The 12655-nt window shown below is 47.0% G+C and overlaps 2 protein-coding genes across 2 annotated transcripts in view; one reads left to right on the top strand and one right to left on the bottom strand.

Moving 5' to 3' along the window:
• Positions 1–1386: 1386 nt before the first annotated feature.
• On the bottom strand, positions 1387–12268 carry CCDC90B (coiled-coil domain containing 90B). The gene is made up of 9 exons (XM_086481694.1): positions 12160–12268; positions 10333–10452; positions 7562–7665; positions 5647–5748; positions 4990–5031; positions 4840–4911; positions 4703–4756; positions 3814–3928; positions 1387–2756 (listed from the first exon to the last, which is right to left on the bottom strand). Exons 1-9 carry the CDS (start codon positions 12266–12268, stop codon positions 2701–2703), a joined length of 774 nt encoding a protein of 257 aa, XP_086337820.1. The 3' UTR covers positions 1387–2700.
• LOC104346879 (nuclear pore complex protein Nup98-Nup96-like) overlaps positions 12267–12655 on the top strand; it is a 22055-nt gene continuing 21666 nt past the window's right edge. Inside the window, 2 exon segments of the mRNA XM_086473150.1 lie at positions 12267–12332; positions 12379–12485. Of these exon segments, the coding sequence (XP_086329276.1) occupies positions 12267–12332; positions 12379–12485 (173 nt within the window).

Raw genomic sequence — 12655 nt, 5'->3', positions numbered from 1 at the left:
CCTAAAACAGTCAGACAGGACCTTCGGCGTGGAACCAGAATACAGTCTGGCAGAAGTACTCCTCAGCTGCAGCCGGGTGCCGGGTGCCTTGCTTTTCATCTTCAAGTCATTCCTAAATAAGCCAGGAAGCACCTCCCCCGGGAGGTGCCAGCTGCACTGCAGGCGTGGGCCTCCAAAGGCTCAGTGCTGGAGTTTGCTAGGTTCTGGGGCATGTTGTGGTTAGAGACGGCAATCCTGACCTCTCCTCGCCTGAAAAACATTTCATGATTTCACATATAAAGATTCTTCTCTTACCTGTGTGCTACTGTAGAATTTGTTTCTCTTTGGAACCCTCATTGTGCGTATTTCGAGAGCTTTCAGTAAGAAATCCTTGCACTATAAGGTTAATTTGCTAGTGCTTGACTCCTGATCTGTTCTCTCCTTAGTTAACAAAGGAAAACTAATCTCGGAGAATTTCAAATGTACTGAAAAAAAAAATAAAATAAAAAAAATCAATGTTTTCGTGTGCACAGACCAAGGGAGAAGCACGCTGACTGCCAGTGTAAGCCTTGTATCAGAGCTGAAGAGGAGAACTGGTCTCTAGAGCCCGCTTCAGCCGGGGTGGGGGGATGGTGGTGGTCAGAAGCTGCAGTAGATGAGCTATTTCCTACATCCCCGTTGTGCGAAACTCTCCTGTACAAACAGTGCAAAGATCCACACGAGCCACTGTACCTCCAAAGAACGACGACGCTGGTGAAGGGTCTAGAGCACAAGGCTGATGAGGAGCGGCTGAGGGAACTGGGGTTTAGTCTGGAGGAGGCTGAGGGGAGACCTGATCCTCTCTACAAGTACCTGAAAGGAGGTTGTAAACGAAGTGAGTGTTGGTCTCTTCTCCCAACTATCAAGTGACAGGACGAAAGCAAACAGGCTCAAGTTGTACCAGGGGAGGTTTCGATTGGACATTAGGAAAAATTTCTTCACCAAAAGGGTTGTCAATCACTGGAACAGGCTGCCCAGGGCAGTGGTTGAGTCATCATCCCTGGAGGTATTTGAGACATGTAGAGGTGGTGCTGAGGGACACAGTTCAGTGATGGGCTTGGCAGTGTTGGGTTAATGGTTGGATTCGATGATCTTAAGGAACTTTTCCAACCTAAATGATTCTGTGATCCACAGAACCCCAGAAATGTTACCGCTTACAAGAAGATGGATTTGTACGTGCAACAGCTACAACAGGCACCAGCGGCTGCTGGCCACCTGCCCAGATCCTGGCTGCCAGCCCCCTGCCTGTTCGACACACCCCCCCCCAGAAAAAGCAGCCTCAACTCCCAATACGACAGCACTGCGCCTGCTGCAAAAGCCACGTTTTTAAGTCTGGTAATCTGTATTCAAGTCTCTCAGACAGTTAGATAGCAAATGTAAGAAATTAATTTTATTTTCTTAAATGAAGATGATAAATTATTTAATGCACAGAATATAAGAATTGGCAGGAAACCAGCAAGTTCAACTGTAAACAGAGTAAACTGCAACAAAACAATTTGCCACTAATCAGTGCTACATACTCTTTAGCCCACAAAGGGCCTGCTCTTACTTAAAAGTTTATTCCAGGAAGATTTTTTTAAAATCATTATTTCACTAAAAGAATCAAACCAAGCATGCGCATTTGTACTCAACAAGATGTGACTGCTTCAGCTTTGGACAGCATCCACCTGCTACGTCCCATCTCCGCAATGCAAGTGGTGAAGTCCCTGCAGAAGGTAGAGGGTCACCACCAGAAGGCAGGCGAGTCAGCGTGTCCCACGGGATTACAGAACAGTCCGGAGGAGCCTGGAGAAGGGAGGAGGATGGCCACCCCCACAGTGGCACCGCTGAGATGCTGAGTATTTCCGTGTTACAAGCCAGATCCTACGCCCAGAAAATACGGGAGGGTTTATTGGAAATACTCTGCACTACCTGAAGGGAGGAGTGAAGAGCAATTCTCTGCCCCAGGGCTGAACACCAGTTGCTGAGAGCAGAGGCATTTCCCCTTGGAAAGACAAAGAGAAGTTCTCCCATTCTGTTTGCCTCTGGAGTTTCAGAAATTGCAAAAAAATAAATAAATCTACAGAGATATTTTAGTTCTACATGAGATTTTAAATTTATGTAAACCAGTTTTCAAGAGAAACAAGGATTCTTTATAGTAAAGGCCTTGGAGTGTGCGTTTATATATAAATAAAAACCCCAAAGTGCCAGGCTTCAAGCCGTCAAAAAAAAAAAAAAAAAGAGAACAGACTGAAGGTAAAAATTCAGATCCTGGATTAATCCAAGGTTAATTTACTTGGATCAGAGTAGATCTGTTGGAATCTGGCAAGTATTCCCATTTCAAAGGCATATCAAATGTTTAATACTTTCTTTTCCAGAGGAGCTGGGAGTGAGCATGTTCCCAAAAGAAAACAAAATTAATTGTAAAACACATTAGGAAACACTTTCCGATTTAGCATAAGAAGCCCTTTGAAATAAATACAGTATTCAACAGGGGACAATGAAATACTACTATTTGCCTACTTCACCCTCAAACTGTTTTGATCTCCAGTGTTACAGATCCAGAAAACATTTTTAGTGCCCAGTAAGAATATCAAAACAAAAAGGTACCACGGTTATCTACAGCACAAACATGATTGTCCAACCCATGCTGCCCGGGTGGCCGTTCCTCCATCTGCATTTGACGCCGTCATCCCATTACAGCTATTTCCAGAACCTGTAAAATCCCAGTGCTATCGCTAAGCACGTGAACACCGAAGCTGTTAAAGGAAAGGAAATAATTAGTTGAATGCTCAAGTGCATCACCCTCCACATACAGGAAAGTAACGGCCACCAGATGGAAGGCGGCGAACAGCTCTAGAGCAGAGCCTCCCGCGCTGCACCGGTTGCTGCAGGTGTGACAACTTCGGGAGCCAACACCGTGCCTCAGGCGCAGTACCCAGCGCCGTGGCGCTGCCCAGGCGGCGAGGGGGGAGGCCGAATTCAGCAGCAGCCTGCGGAGCTGTGTTTGCAGGGACACAGCTGAGTACTGGGTGATACCGAGCCCAAGAGGCTGCGGCAACGTTTACTGTTGTCACCCATCGACTGGAAACTGCGTGACGGGAGGGATGGCCGTACCAGCTCTTGCATTAGGCTTGAGTAAAACGATTTCCCACTGAACAAAGTGACAACGAGCTAATGACACACGTATCTGACACAATGCTAGGATATCCAGGCAGCACCTCTTGACACCTGATGTCTTTCAGGTTTGTTAAGCTGCTGTTTCAATTTGTGTTAGAATAAAGCCAATTATGTTTCCCTTTGAACTTGTTCTCACTTCCAAATGTAATGTACTACTCTCTCTTTATCCAGCTCCAACACAAAAATTTCCCTGGTTATGTATGTACTGACAAGAGAATCTCAAACCAGACTGAATGGGAAGCAGAACCGGTCACTCCCAGACTAGTCCTGACCGACAGCTGACTTTCAGGGCAACTTCAATAAGCCCCGGAGGACTGCTGGAGCACCCCTGCCACACAAACAGCTGCCCTGCAGCAAGCACAGGTACTGTCAGACCAGACAAGGTATTCCGGCTTCTTTCCTACTCTCTAACAAAGTAATTAAGAGCTCAGGTCCATGTTCCCCCTAATCCCAGTTCTGGGTGCAGCCCTAGCCCAGCTGCAGCAGTGTCTGCATGTTCCCACCCCTTCTATGTTCTCTGTCACGCTTCTTTCAGGTGGGGACTAACTCCTTGAATTCACTTTGCATATATTCTTAAATAAAGTTTCATACATCCAAAATACGATACTGGCACTCACCTCCTTGCCTATCACGTACCTGCTAAATAACGTATTGTATCAAGTTTATTCGATTCCATGAGCGTTTTTAAGGAAGCTATTTCAGTGTCAATTTTATTACCAATTTCTGAGATCACACTGTTGGTACTTGAATCCTGAAATATTAAAAGATAACATATATGTGACAATGACCTCTAGCTCTTTCAGCTTTACAAAGCCAAACAATACCATGCTGCCAGCAATAAGAAAGAGAAACAAATTCCCAACCTATCACTGAAGTAAAATACATGACCGATAAGAGACATCGGAAGCCACAGAACACATGTAATACAACCGGGGAAGAATATTAAAGAGGGAGGGAGAGAGAAAAAGAGAAAACTCAGACCATACAGACTTTTGCCCCTGATACGCCAGTGCTTCCTAAACGAGGCACCCCACAGCACCTAGAGAGCAACCCTAAATTTTTGCAAAACAAAGGCTTAAGCGTTCACAAGCCGTACCCAGGGAGGGAGGAGATGCTGAAGATGGGACACGGCCATCTTCATCCTCTGCCTGCAGCGCCCCCTAGCACTTGGAGGACTGCCGGCCCTTGGAAGGCTTGGCCGTAGGCACCTGAGCCACCCCCTGCAGCCGATCAGATCAGCTCGTCTGTGATGCTGGGAAGGGCAGCACGACCGCGCACATCCCGCCCGCAAGGCCCTCGGGAAGCGACAGACACGGGCTCTTTGCTTCCTTCTGCCTGGACGGTGCCCAGGGCAAACCCCCCAGCCCAGGCAAGGAACTCGTACCACAGACCAGTGACACAGCCCAGCCTTTTGCTTTACCCCACCCAAAAATCCATTAACGTTCACAGAAGCTCGGGGTTTATGTAACTTGCAACACGCAACTGTATCCTGCTCGATACAAGATGAACTTTGTTCAAGACTTACTTTTTTATGAAACTCTGTAGTTGCTTCCATCAGCTTCCTCTCCTGATCTGTAAACTGTGGATAAAAGATGAATTACAGCTGTAGTCACGGCAAACGGGACACAGAGCGGACGGGGGTATCTTCACAGACCAGCTTACCATATCCGTCACTCTGCTCCTCTCCAGGTTTATGTCTAGCTTGCTGTCAGCTCGGATTTTACTAGTTTCATTCTTTAAAGCAAATAAAATGATGAAAGTAACTATTTACTCTCCCCAATACAAGTATGTAAGCACTTGCTGTTTACTTACCATCAGCTGCTGTTTCACTTGATCTAATTCAATTTTCATTTTCTAAGTGCAGAGGAGAAAAAGAAAAAGATTTTACAAATTCAGAACGCTGCTGACCATGTCAATCAGTCATGTAAGTGTTACCACCACATGCATACAATTATTCTTCCTAATTTTTCTCCCCAAGGAGCAATTTGTTCTTGATTAAATATCCTAACTGGTGTGTTCAATTTGTATAGCCATATATAACCTGCTGGGAATTTTGCTCAAAATACAGGGATTATTTTGTAACGACAATGATCTTGTTATTCTGAGACTAAAGACAGCAGAAAAATACCAAAATGCTACAAAGCAACAGCAAAGAAACAGCTGACAAGTCTCCTGCATTGTACAGTTAACGGTGACGAGACTGTCCCAGAATCACCCTTAAATAAAATTACAGAAGATGATTCTAAGATGTGGAGATTTTTTTTTTTGTTTATAGAAGAACTGAGCAAGTCTTATGTGAAATATGATATTTTTATGGGATCACAGAAGCTGTAACTACAAACACTCCAACTCTGATAAAAGTACCCAGAATTACTTTTACATTTGTATCTTGTTCCACAAAAGCGTACGACAGGTATAACCCAACACATATGACAATTTAACTGCTTAATTAAAAATATTTATTAGTACCTCATTCTCTGCTCTCAAGTTTGCAAATTCACTTTTCTCCAGGATGACCATATCTTTTCGAATGGAGTCCAAATGTGCCATTATCTGCTGCAAAGTTATTTCCTTCCAAACAATAAAACACGGCATTGGTTAAGTTGCACGCTTTCTGGCAAGTAAAGGCAAGGCAAGGTTTTTCGGTCTGAAATCACAAAATTAGCTACTGAAGAGCACAAAAATGGGGAGATCCTCCAAGAAGAAAGTGACAGAAACACAATTTTGTAACTGCAATTTGTTTGAAAGACTCCAGGCGTTTTGATTTTGTGCTTTTTCTATTGCTTTAATACGCTAACTCTGAATTTAATCAAGAATGCCAGAGGTGTTAGTCCAGGTAGCTACGAAATGAAACAGACCCGACACACATGAAGTTTGTCCTTCATCCTCTTCCACTTTCAGTGAATGTTCAGTAGCCTACAGAGCACTTGCTGCTGGTTTGAACCGTAGCATTTACACCGAGGAGCTGATTTGCCTCATCCCACCTTAAAACACTCGGTCTCAACACTGACAACATGATAAAAAACAGTGTTTCTGCCTAATACAATTCCATGCAAATTATATTCAGGCCTCTGACTTTCTTTATGCATAATAGGATTTCCAAAAAGAAAGGTTTCCATTCTGATGAAAAAAAAAATACAGAGACACAGGTTCTTGTCTTCTTATGGGACTTACAGGACAAAGCAGCTAGATAACTTCCATTAAGAATAAATGCCAGTAAGATAAAAATCTGTTGGAAGGCAGGCTCAGCAGTTTAATTAAAATAGCAATCAATGCTTAATTGCATTAACTCATTGAAGAAGAATGGCACGTAATTTCAGCCTGCACAGCCTTCCTGAGTAATTATTAAAGCCACTACTGTGCATCAGAGCTTTACTATCCTGCCCCAGATGTCTAGCCTCCAAGAAGAGCTGAAGTTCTTGTTATTTGCGCAATTTGTTCAAACAAAACTTGTCACCACCTCCATTACCAGCAGAGGACCCAGCCGGGCTACTGACCCGACTCACGGCCACCGGCCTTGTCCACAACCACGACGCTGAACACCCACGCGAAGGAGCCACCCCGAGGATCCGCTGGGGTGCAGGCTGAGGTGCCGCCCGGCCAGCGCAAGCAGCCGGGTTCATACCCACGGCAAAACACGGCAGAGCCCGCTGGCTGCCCCCGAGGGCAAGGGACGCACCACAGACGCTAAGATCGCTCCCTCCTAAGCCAAGGTGGCTCTGCCCACCCCGCCTGGCGGCAACAGGCCCTGGCTCTGGGCCTCCACAGAAACCAGGTCAGGCAGGCTGCGGGCTGGCACAGGGCAAAAGCCAGCCAAGGCGCCGCAGTAACTGCCGAGCACTCCGGACAGCCCTGCGGTGGTGTCTGAGCTCACACCCCAACCACGCTTAGCTGTAACTACAGGTGTAGCTTTAGAGACTGAAATGCAGAGTAAAATAACTCGGTTTAATAGTAGTTTTTAGTTTATGAATAGGAAAACAGGACAAATACAGTGTATCTCAGAAGAGAGTTGACATCTTTACTGAAGTTCAATAAAAACTGACAATTTTCTGTATTTTAGATGGCCTTGTTATCTCTCAGAAACTCCTCCTTGAACCTCTCTCCTGCCCTCAAGACACAGTTAAAAGTCTGGTTTCACCTCAGAGCTTTTCAGCAGCAGATGAAGCAATCTCTGCATGACACTTACATACTGTGGCTGCATTTGCAAACCACTCCTGTGAGATGAAAGGCTTAACGTACTGTTAACACCACCTTGAAACTCTGGAAAACCCATCTCAGTGGTTTATAGTACTATAGAGAGTTGCTCATTTCTCTTTTAAACATGCAAGCGTGAGCCACTACAGCCCCCCAGCGCTGTACACCCACACCATACGCTACTTTTTACCTGCTGAGCCTGTGTCACCATGTCCTTATAGACTGTGTCCAAGCTGACATTCGACAAGGTTATCAATGCCGACACGATGGTCTCCGCTTGTTCCTTCCCAAAGCCTAGAAGACAGTTGAAGGACGACAAGATTGGGTAATAGGAGCAAGCTGGACGAAGAGAAGAGCAAGAGGTGGTACACAAAGAACTGTGACCCTCAGGTGCTGTACCCCACTATAGGGGCAAATGGGAAGTGACACAGTGACCAAAAACTGGCAGCGAGGGGCCGGTCACTGTGGCTTTGAACTAGAAAAACCACAGACCTAACGCTGCAAAAATCTGAGGGACGTTGACTTTCAGTGCACCGAAACAGTCTAAGCATGCAGCTGCCAGGAGGACCACATTTCTGTACAAGGTTTAACTGTCCGTGCATTATAAAAATAATTCGGCAAAACTTTATAGCAAACTTTCACAAATTCTATTAAAACCAAACTCACCTTGAGCTACAAAGCGTGGCATCCTCTAGAGTAATAAAATCACAAAGTCAGTCTGCATAGACCGAAACGGCTCTGCACAGATAGGAACACGTGCAAAACTGATTTTAAAACTGCTGCATCCATGGCCTGCAGAATGGATTCAAACCAGGACTTTTGCTTTCTGATGATAAAAACTACACTTTGTCCGTAGCCATTTCGAAGTGTTACAGATGAGGTGTGATGAGTGGCAAAAAAACCCCAGCTGTCACATTAGCCATATCCGATCTAGGGCTGAGAGCTTTGGCCCCAAGGATTTATTCCCAGCGGTCTCACTGGCGTGTGGTACTTCAATTGAACCATTTTATAAAGGGGGATCAATTAACTTTTTGTTGAAAAATGCTTTCAGGGCAAACTACGCACAGAAACATGCCACTGCTCCATTCTAAAACACTGGTACTGTTGAGCTGCACCACTGGTTTACATTTCTAAAAAGGCTGTGCATGCTTTATGGCCGCTTCCTCCCACTAAAAGCTGCGAGAGCATTGCTTCCGTTCCTCTGAATTCTCAGGGTTACTGATTTTTTGCCAATTCATTATTTTACTCTTCCCCTACAGCAGGGGCTGTCCTTGTTGCATGGAAGTTCAGAAAATAGGGAGAAAATCATGCAACTGAGAGAGTAGAGCCTGAAAACAGCCTGCAGCGAGTTTGAGAAAGACCAAATGCCTCTCTCACTTCTGTGATACGTGCAGGTTCTATCTCTAGAGCCCCATCACTGTAGCAATGAAGTGTTTGTAGAAGTGCAGGGAACAAACCAGAGTAACAACCCAGTGTGCCAGCACAGGCAGACATCACCCCACGAGTTCTACAGGAACTTAAAAAAGAAATAGCTGCGGACAAGTAACATCTCACAGACAAGTAACACCTCACGGCCTATCTCGGTTACCCGAGGGCTGGAAAATGGCCGGTACAGCGCCAGAAGAGATGTAGGGCACTATGGGCTGACAAGTCTGACATGCATGAAGAAAATAAACATTGTCAGTGGACTATTAGGAGTCTTCTAACTGCTAATACATGTTCTCATTAGGCCTGAAGAGTGGAAAAAAATCCTAACCTCAGACTGGGTAAAGTTCCAGCTGCCACTTAGGACGAAGATCTTGGGATTTTAAAAGACAGTTGCTAGTCCGATGAAGGTATCGGCTCTGTGCTTAGCAGGGATCAATAAAGCAAACCAAAGCCTCAAGAATTACTAAGAAAAGGATCAGAGAACAAAACAGATGCAACATTATGCCACTGTTCAAATCCGCAGGATGCTCAGTTGTCATGTGGTTGAGGGATTCTGTCAGTAACGCCAGCAGCTGTGTTCCCTCCGAAACAGAAGTGGGAAAGACTCACAGAAGGGCATCACAAACGATCCAAAGTAGGGAAAAGCTACTGCTGAAGGAAAAATTCAACAAAGTGAGGATTCTTCTGTTCAGAAAAGAACGATGGGGAAATATGACAGAAGTTTACATAATCAGGAGTGACATGAGCTATCAAATGTTCATTCCCTCTTCCCAGGAAAGAGCTGAGCGGGCATCAAGTTCACCTCACAGAAGCCAGGTTCTGCATAAGCAGAAAGAGAGAGTGCCTGAAACTGCATGAGAAAGGACGTTTTGGGTTTACAGAGGTTCAGGGACTGAGAAAGCTTGTGAAAAGCTTTCCACTGAAGGTCACCAAAACTCACACCTGACCCAAAATACCTCCAGGGTGAAAACCACCGGGGGCTTAGAAACCACAAGAGGACGTGTCACACACATCCCTCCCGTCCTAACGCTGTCCTGAGGGCACCGACGCACAGCCGCTGCCAGGAGACAGAGCCCAGGGCCAGAGGGACCCTTCCTCGCCCTTCGGACAGCCACGCTCCCGAACCGAAAGCGCAGGTATCCAGAAGGTATCGTGGCACAACGCTGCTGCAAGCATTTCCAGCTAGAAAAACCCCTGAAGTTACTACTAGCAGTCTAGAAGGAACTTCTGTTAAAGCTTCAGTTTTGCCAGAAAACAGTTCTTTAACTGTTATTGCTACTTGACACGTGTTAACCGCACTATGTTCCTCGGCCGGCAGACACGACACAACCTTGCCGACAGCCTCGAACAAGGTACCTCCAACGAAACAGTTACTTGTGCGGTTACAGAGGCACCAAATAGTGCCCGGTGCCTCTCCTTCACCAGCTGCCAACCCATTTTGTAGCACCAAGCACAGGCACGCTGGGAAAAGTGACAGCACTCAGTGACAGTACTTCACGTTTTCCTTTGAATCATTTCTCAGATATCACTTACCATGGGCTTCCAGGTCCCGCACCAAAGCATGGGTGTCAAATGTAACCTTCCTCTGCTCCAGGGGAGTGATTTCAACTCTTCTGACATCATATGACCTCCTAACGAGCGTGGCAGCAAAACCTGGAAGTGACAACATGTTCCTTAAACTTAACCTGATCGGTTTATCACACAATACGCTGGTTTCTCCCATCACAGCAAAGCTGCACGGATGTTGCAAACAACCGCTGGCTATAGCGCGCATCAGAAACCCCTTTTCTGTAGGAAATCTGTACCAACTAGGACTCCTATCTCGATCTTAAGTGTATTCATAGAACTGGGAAGCTGGGCAACAGACAAGCATCCTGATACAACAAAAATAAACCCGCCACAACCAATGGTTTTGCAGTATTTGAGAAACACCACTTAAGTAATTTTCTTTCTCTTAAAACATCTGCAGTTCTTACACACTGCCAATTTCTCCCGGTGACAGCTAACGTCATCAACTTGCTTCCTCACAGAATCCCTCAACCACACTGTTTTTACACTTCTCTCTACCGCTATCCTTTCCAGCAACTGCTATGCGTGAAGATAAAGCTACAGCTTTTTTTTTTTTTTTTTTCCAGAAAGCCAGGCAAATCTAACGCTCAGAACGAATCTGTTGGTTCACCAGAAGAGTAACTGGGAAACAAAGCAATGTGATGTTTGCAACTAATGCCTCAGAGAAAGGTGTTAGTCAAAGATCCATCCTATCTATTATGCGAGGGAGTTTGTATAAGATGTTTCACTGCTTCTCCTACTTTATTTCAAGCTTATTTTTCTCTTCATCTTATCTGTGTGGGGCCTTGCACGTTACAGATTCTGTACTTCTACATCCATGCTTATTTGAAACCTTTTGCACTGCTGGCTCTGCCTTAACCAAAATGTTGTTCTGTATCTTACCTAGACCTCTACTCAAAAGTTTTGTATCATTTTAACAAGAGGGCAGTTGTATTGTGCCACCGATAGATAAACCAAGTGCTACCTTGTATTTATTCTAAAGAAGCGACTGTGACTAAGCCAGCTGCAGTATACAAACCAAAGTCTGTGTAAGCCTTAAGAGGAAAGAGACAAAAGACTTGTGTTTAAGTGCATAAACACAGAATAGTACTTACAAATAATGCAAATTAAAATTTACTGTGGAATAAAACTTTTTTTTTTTTTTAACTGAGCCACAAGAGCTTTCCAACACCTATCTTTGCCCTCTAAATGCATTAGTGGATTTTTTTTTTTCCATTGGACTGAACATAAATATTGTAGACGTTCCCTCGGAAAACCTAATATTACAGCAGGAAGCTTTTGGTTGCCCAGACGTGCTGCTCTTCTTCCTACCGCCTCACTCCCGTAGTGACTCGAGGCACAGCTCTCAGCCCGAAGCTCTTTTCAAAACTCGGCCACGTTTCCACCGGCGGGATGTGAGACACCGTTTCGTGACGCCTTTCCGCGCCCCTCGGCTAACTCCCGTTGCTCCTCCCGTCTCAAACGTTCTCTGTTGCTCCCCATGAGCTGCTCGTGCCCAGGGAACTCGCCCCTTGCCTTGTTCCAGCCCCAAGGGAAGGGTTTTGCTCTCCCTCAGCGCCAGGCCCCCACGATCGCTCTCAGGCAACGAGCCCAGCCCGCCAAAAGCCCCCTGCAGCCGCCAGCGCAACCCACGAGGCCGAGGCTCCCCCCAGCACCCCAGGCGGCCCTGCGCCCCCCGTCCCCCGCAGGGGCTGCGCGCAGCGCCCAGCACGGCCCGGCGGAGGCTGCCGGCTGAGTCGGCGGGTCCCAGCGGGCCAAGGGGCCCGAGCACGGCCCTCCGGCGCTTCTCACCTCTCCGGGGCCCCGGGGGCAGCAGGACCCGGAGCAGCCCCTGGAGCGGGCCCGACCCGCAGCCGCCGCCCCAGGCGAGGAGCGCGACGGAGCGCCGAGACGCCCTCATGGCGGCACGAACCCACCACTTCCGGCGCACACCACCCGCCTCCCCCACTGGGCAAGCGCCGCCGGTAGATCTTTCCGCTCGGGGCCCGCGGGGCATGCTGGGTACTGTAGTCCCCCGCCACAAGAGAAAGGCGCCAGCTTGAGGACGGCGCCGCCGCGCCGCCAGGCGGAGCGATAGCGGCCGCCGCGCATGCGCACGCGGAGGCCTCTGGCTCGAGGTAGGGCAGCGGCCGCCATGTTTTCTCTGCCTGAGAAGCCCCGCGTCGGCCCGTGTGTTGTATGAGCTCGGATTGCTGTCACTAACCTGGCTGAACCAGAGCACAAGCGTTTCTCCCAGCTTGGCTCAAGCCCGGCGGTGTGCAGGAGGCTGAGCTGGAGCAAATCAGCC

This window comes from Leptosomus discolor, chromosome 1 (genome assembly GCF_034619465.1).
Source record: "Leptosomus discolor isolate bLepDis1 chromosome 1, bLepDis1.hap2, whole genome shotgun sequence".
Taxonomy (NCBI): domain Eukaryota; kingdom Metazoa; phylum Chordata; class Aves; order Leptosomiformes; family Leptosomidae; genus Leptosomus; species Leptosomus discolor.
This window is presented reverse-complemented; position numbering and strand designations above follow the sequence as displayed.

Coding starts and splice junctions, on each gene's coding strand:
- CCDC90B (XM_086481694.1), bottom strand. CDS start 12,268: ATGAGGGCGTCTCGGCGCTCCGTCGCGCTCCTCGCCTGGGGCGGCGGC. Junction 10,453..12,159: donor GCCCCCGGGGCCCCGGAGAG/GTGAGAAGCGCC, acceptor TGTCACTTCCAG/GTTTTGCTGCCACGCTCGTT. Junction 4,757..4,839: donor GGAGCAGAGTGACGGATATG/GTAAGCTGGTCT, acceptor TTTTATCCACAG/TTTACAGATCAGGAGAGGAA.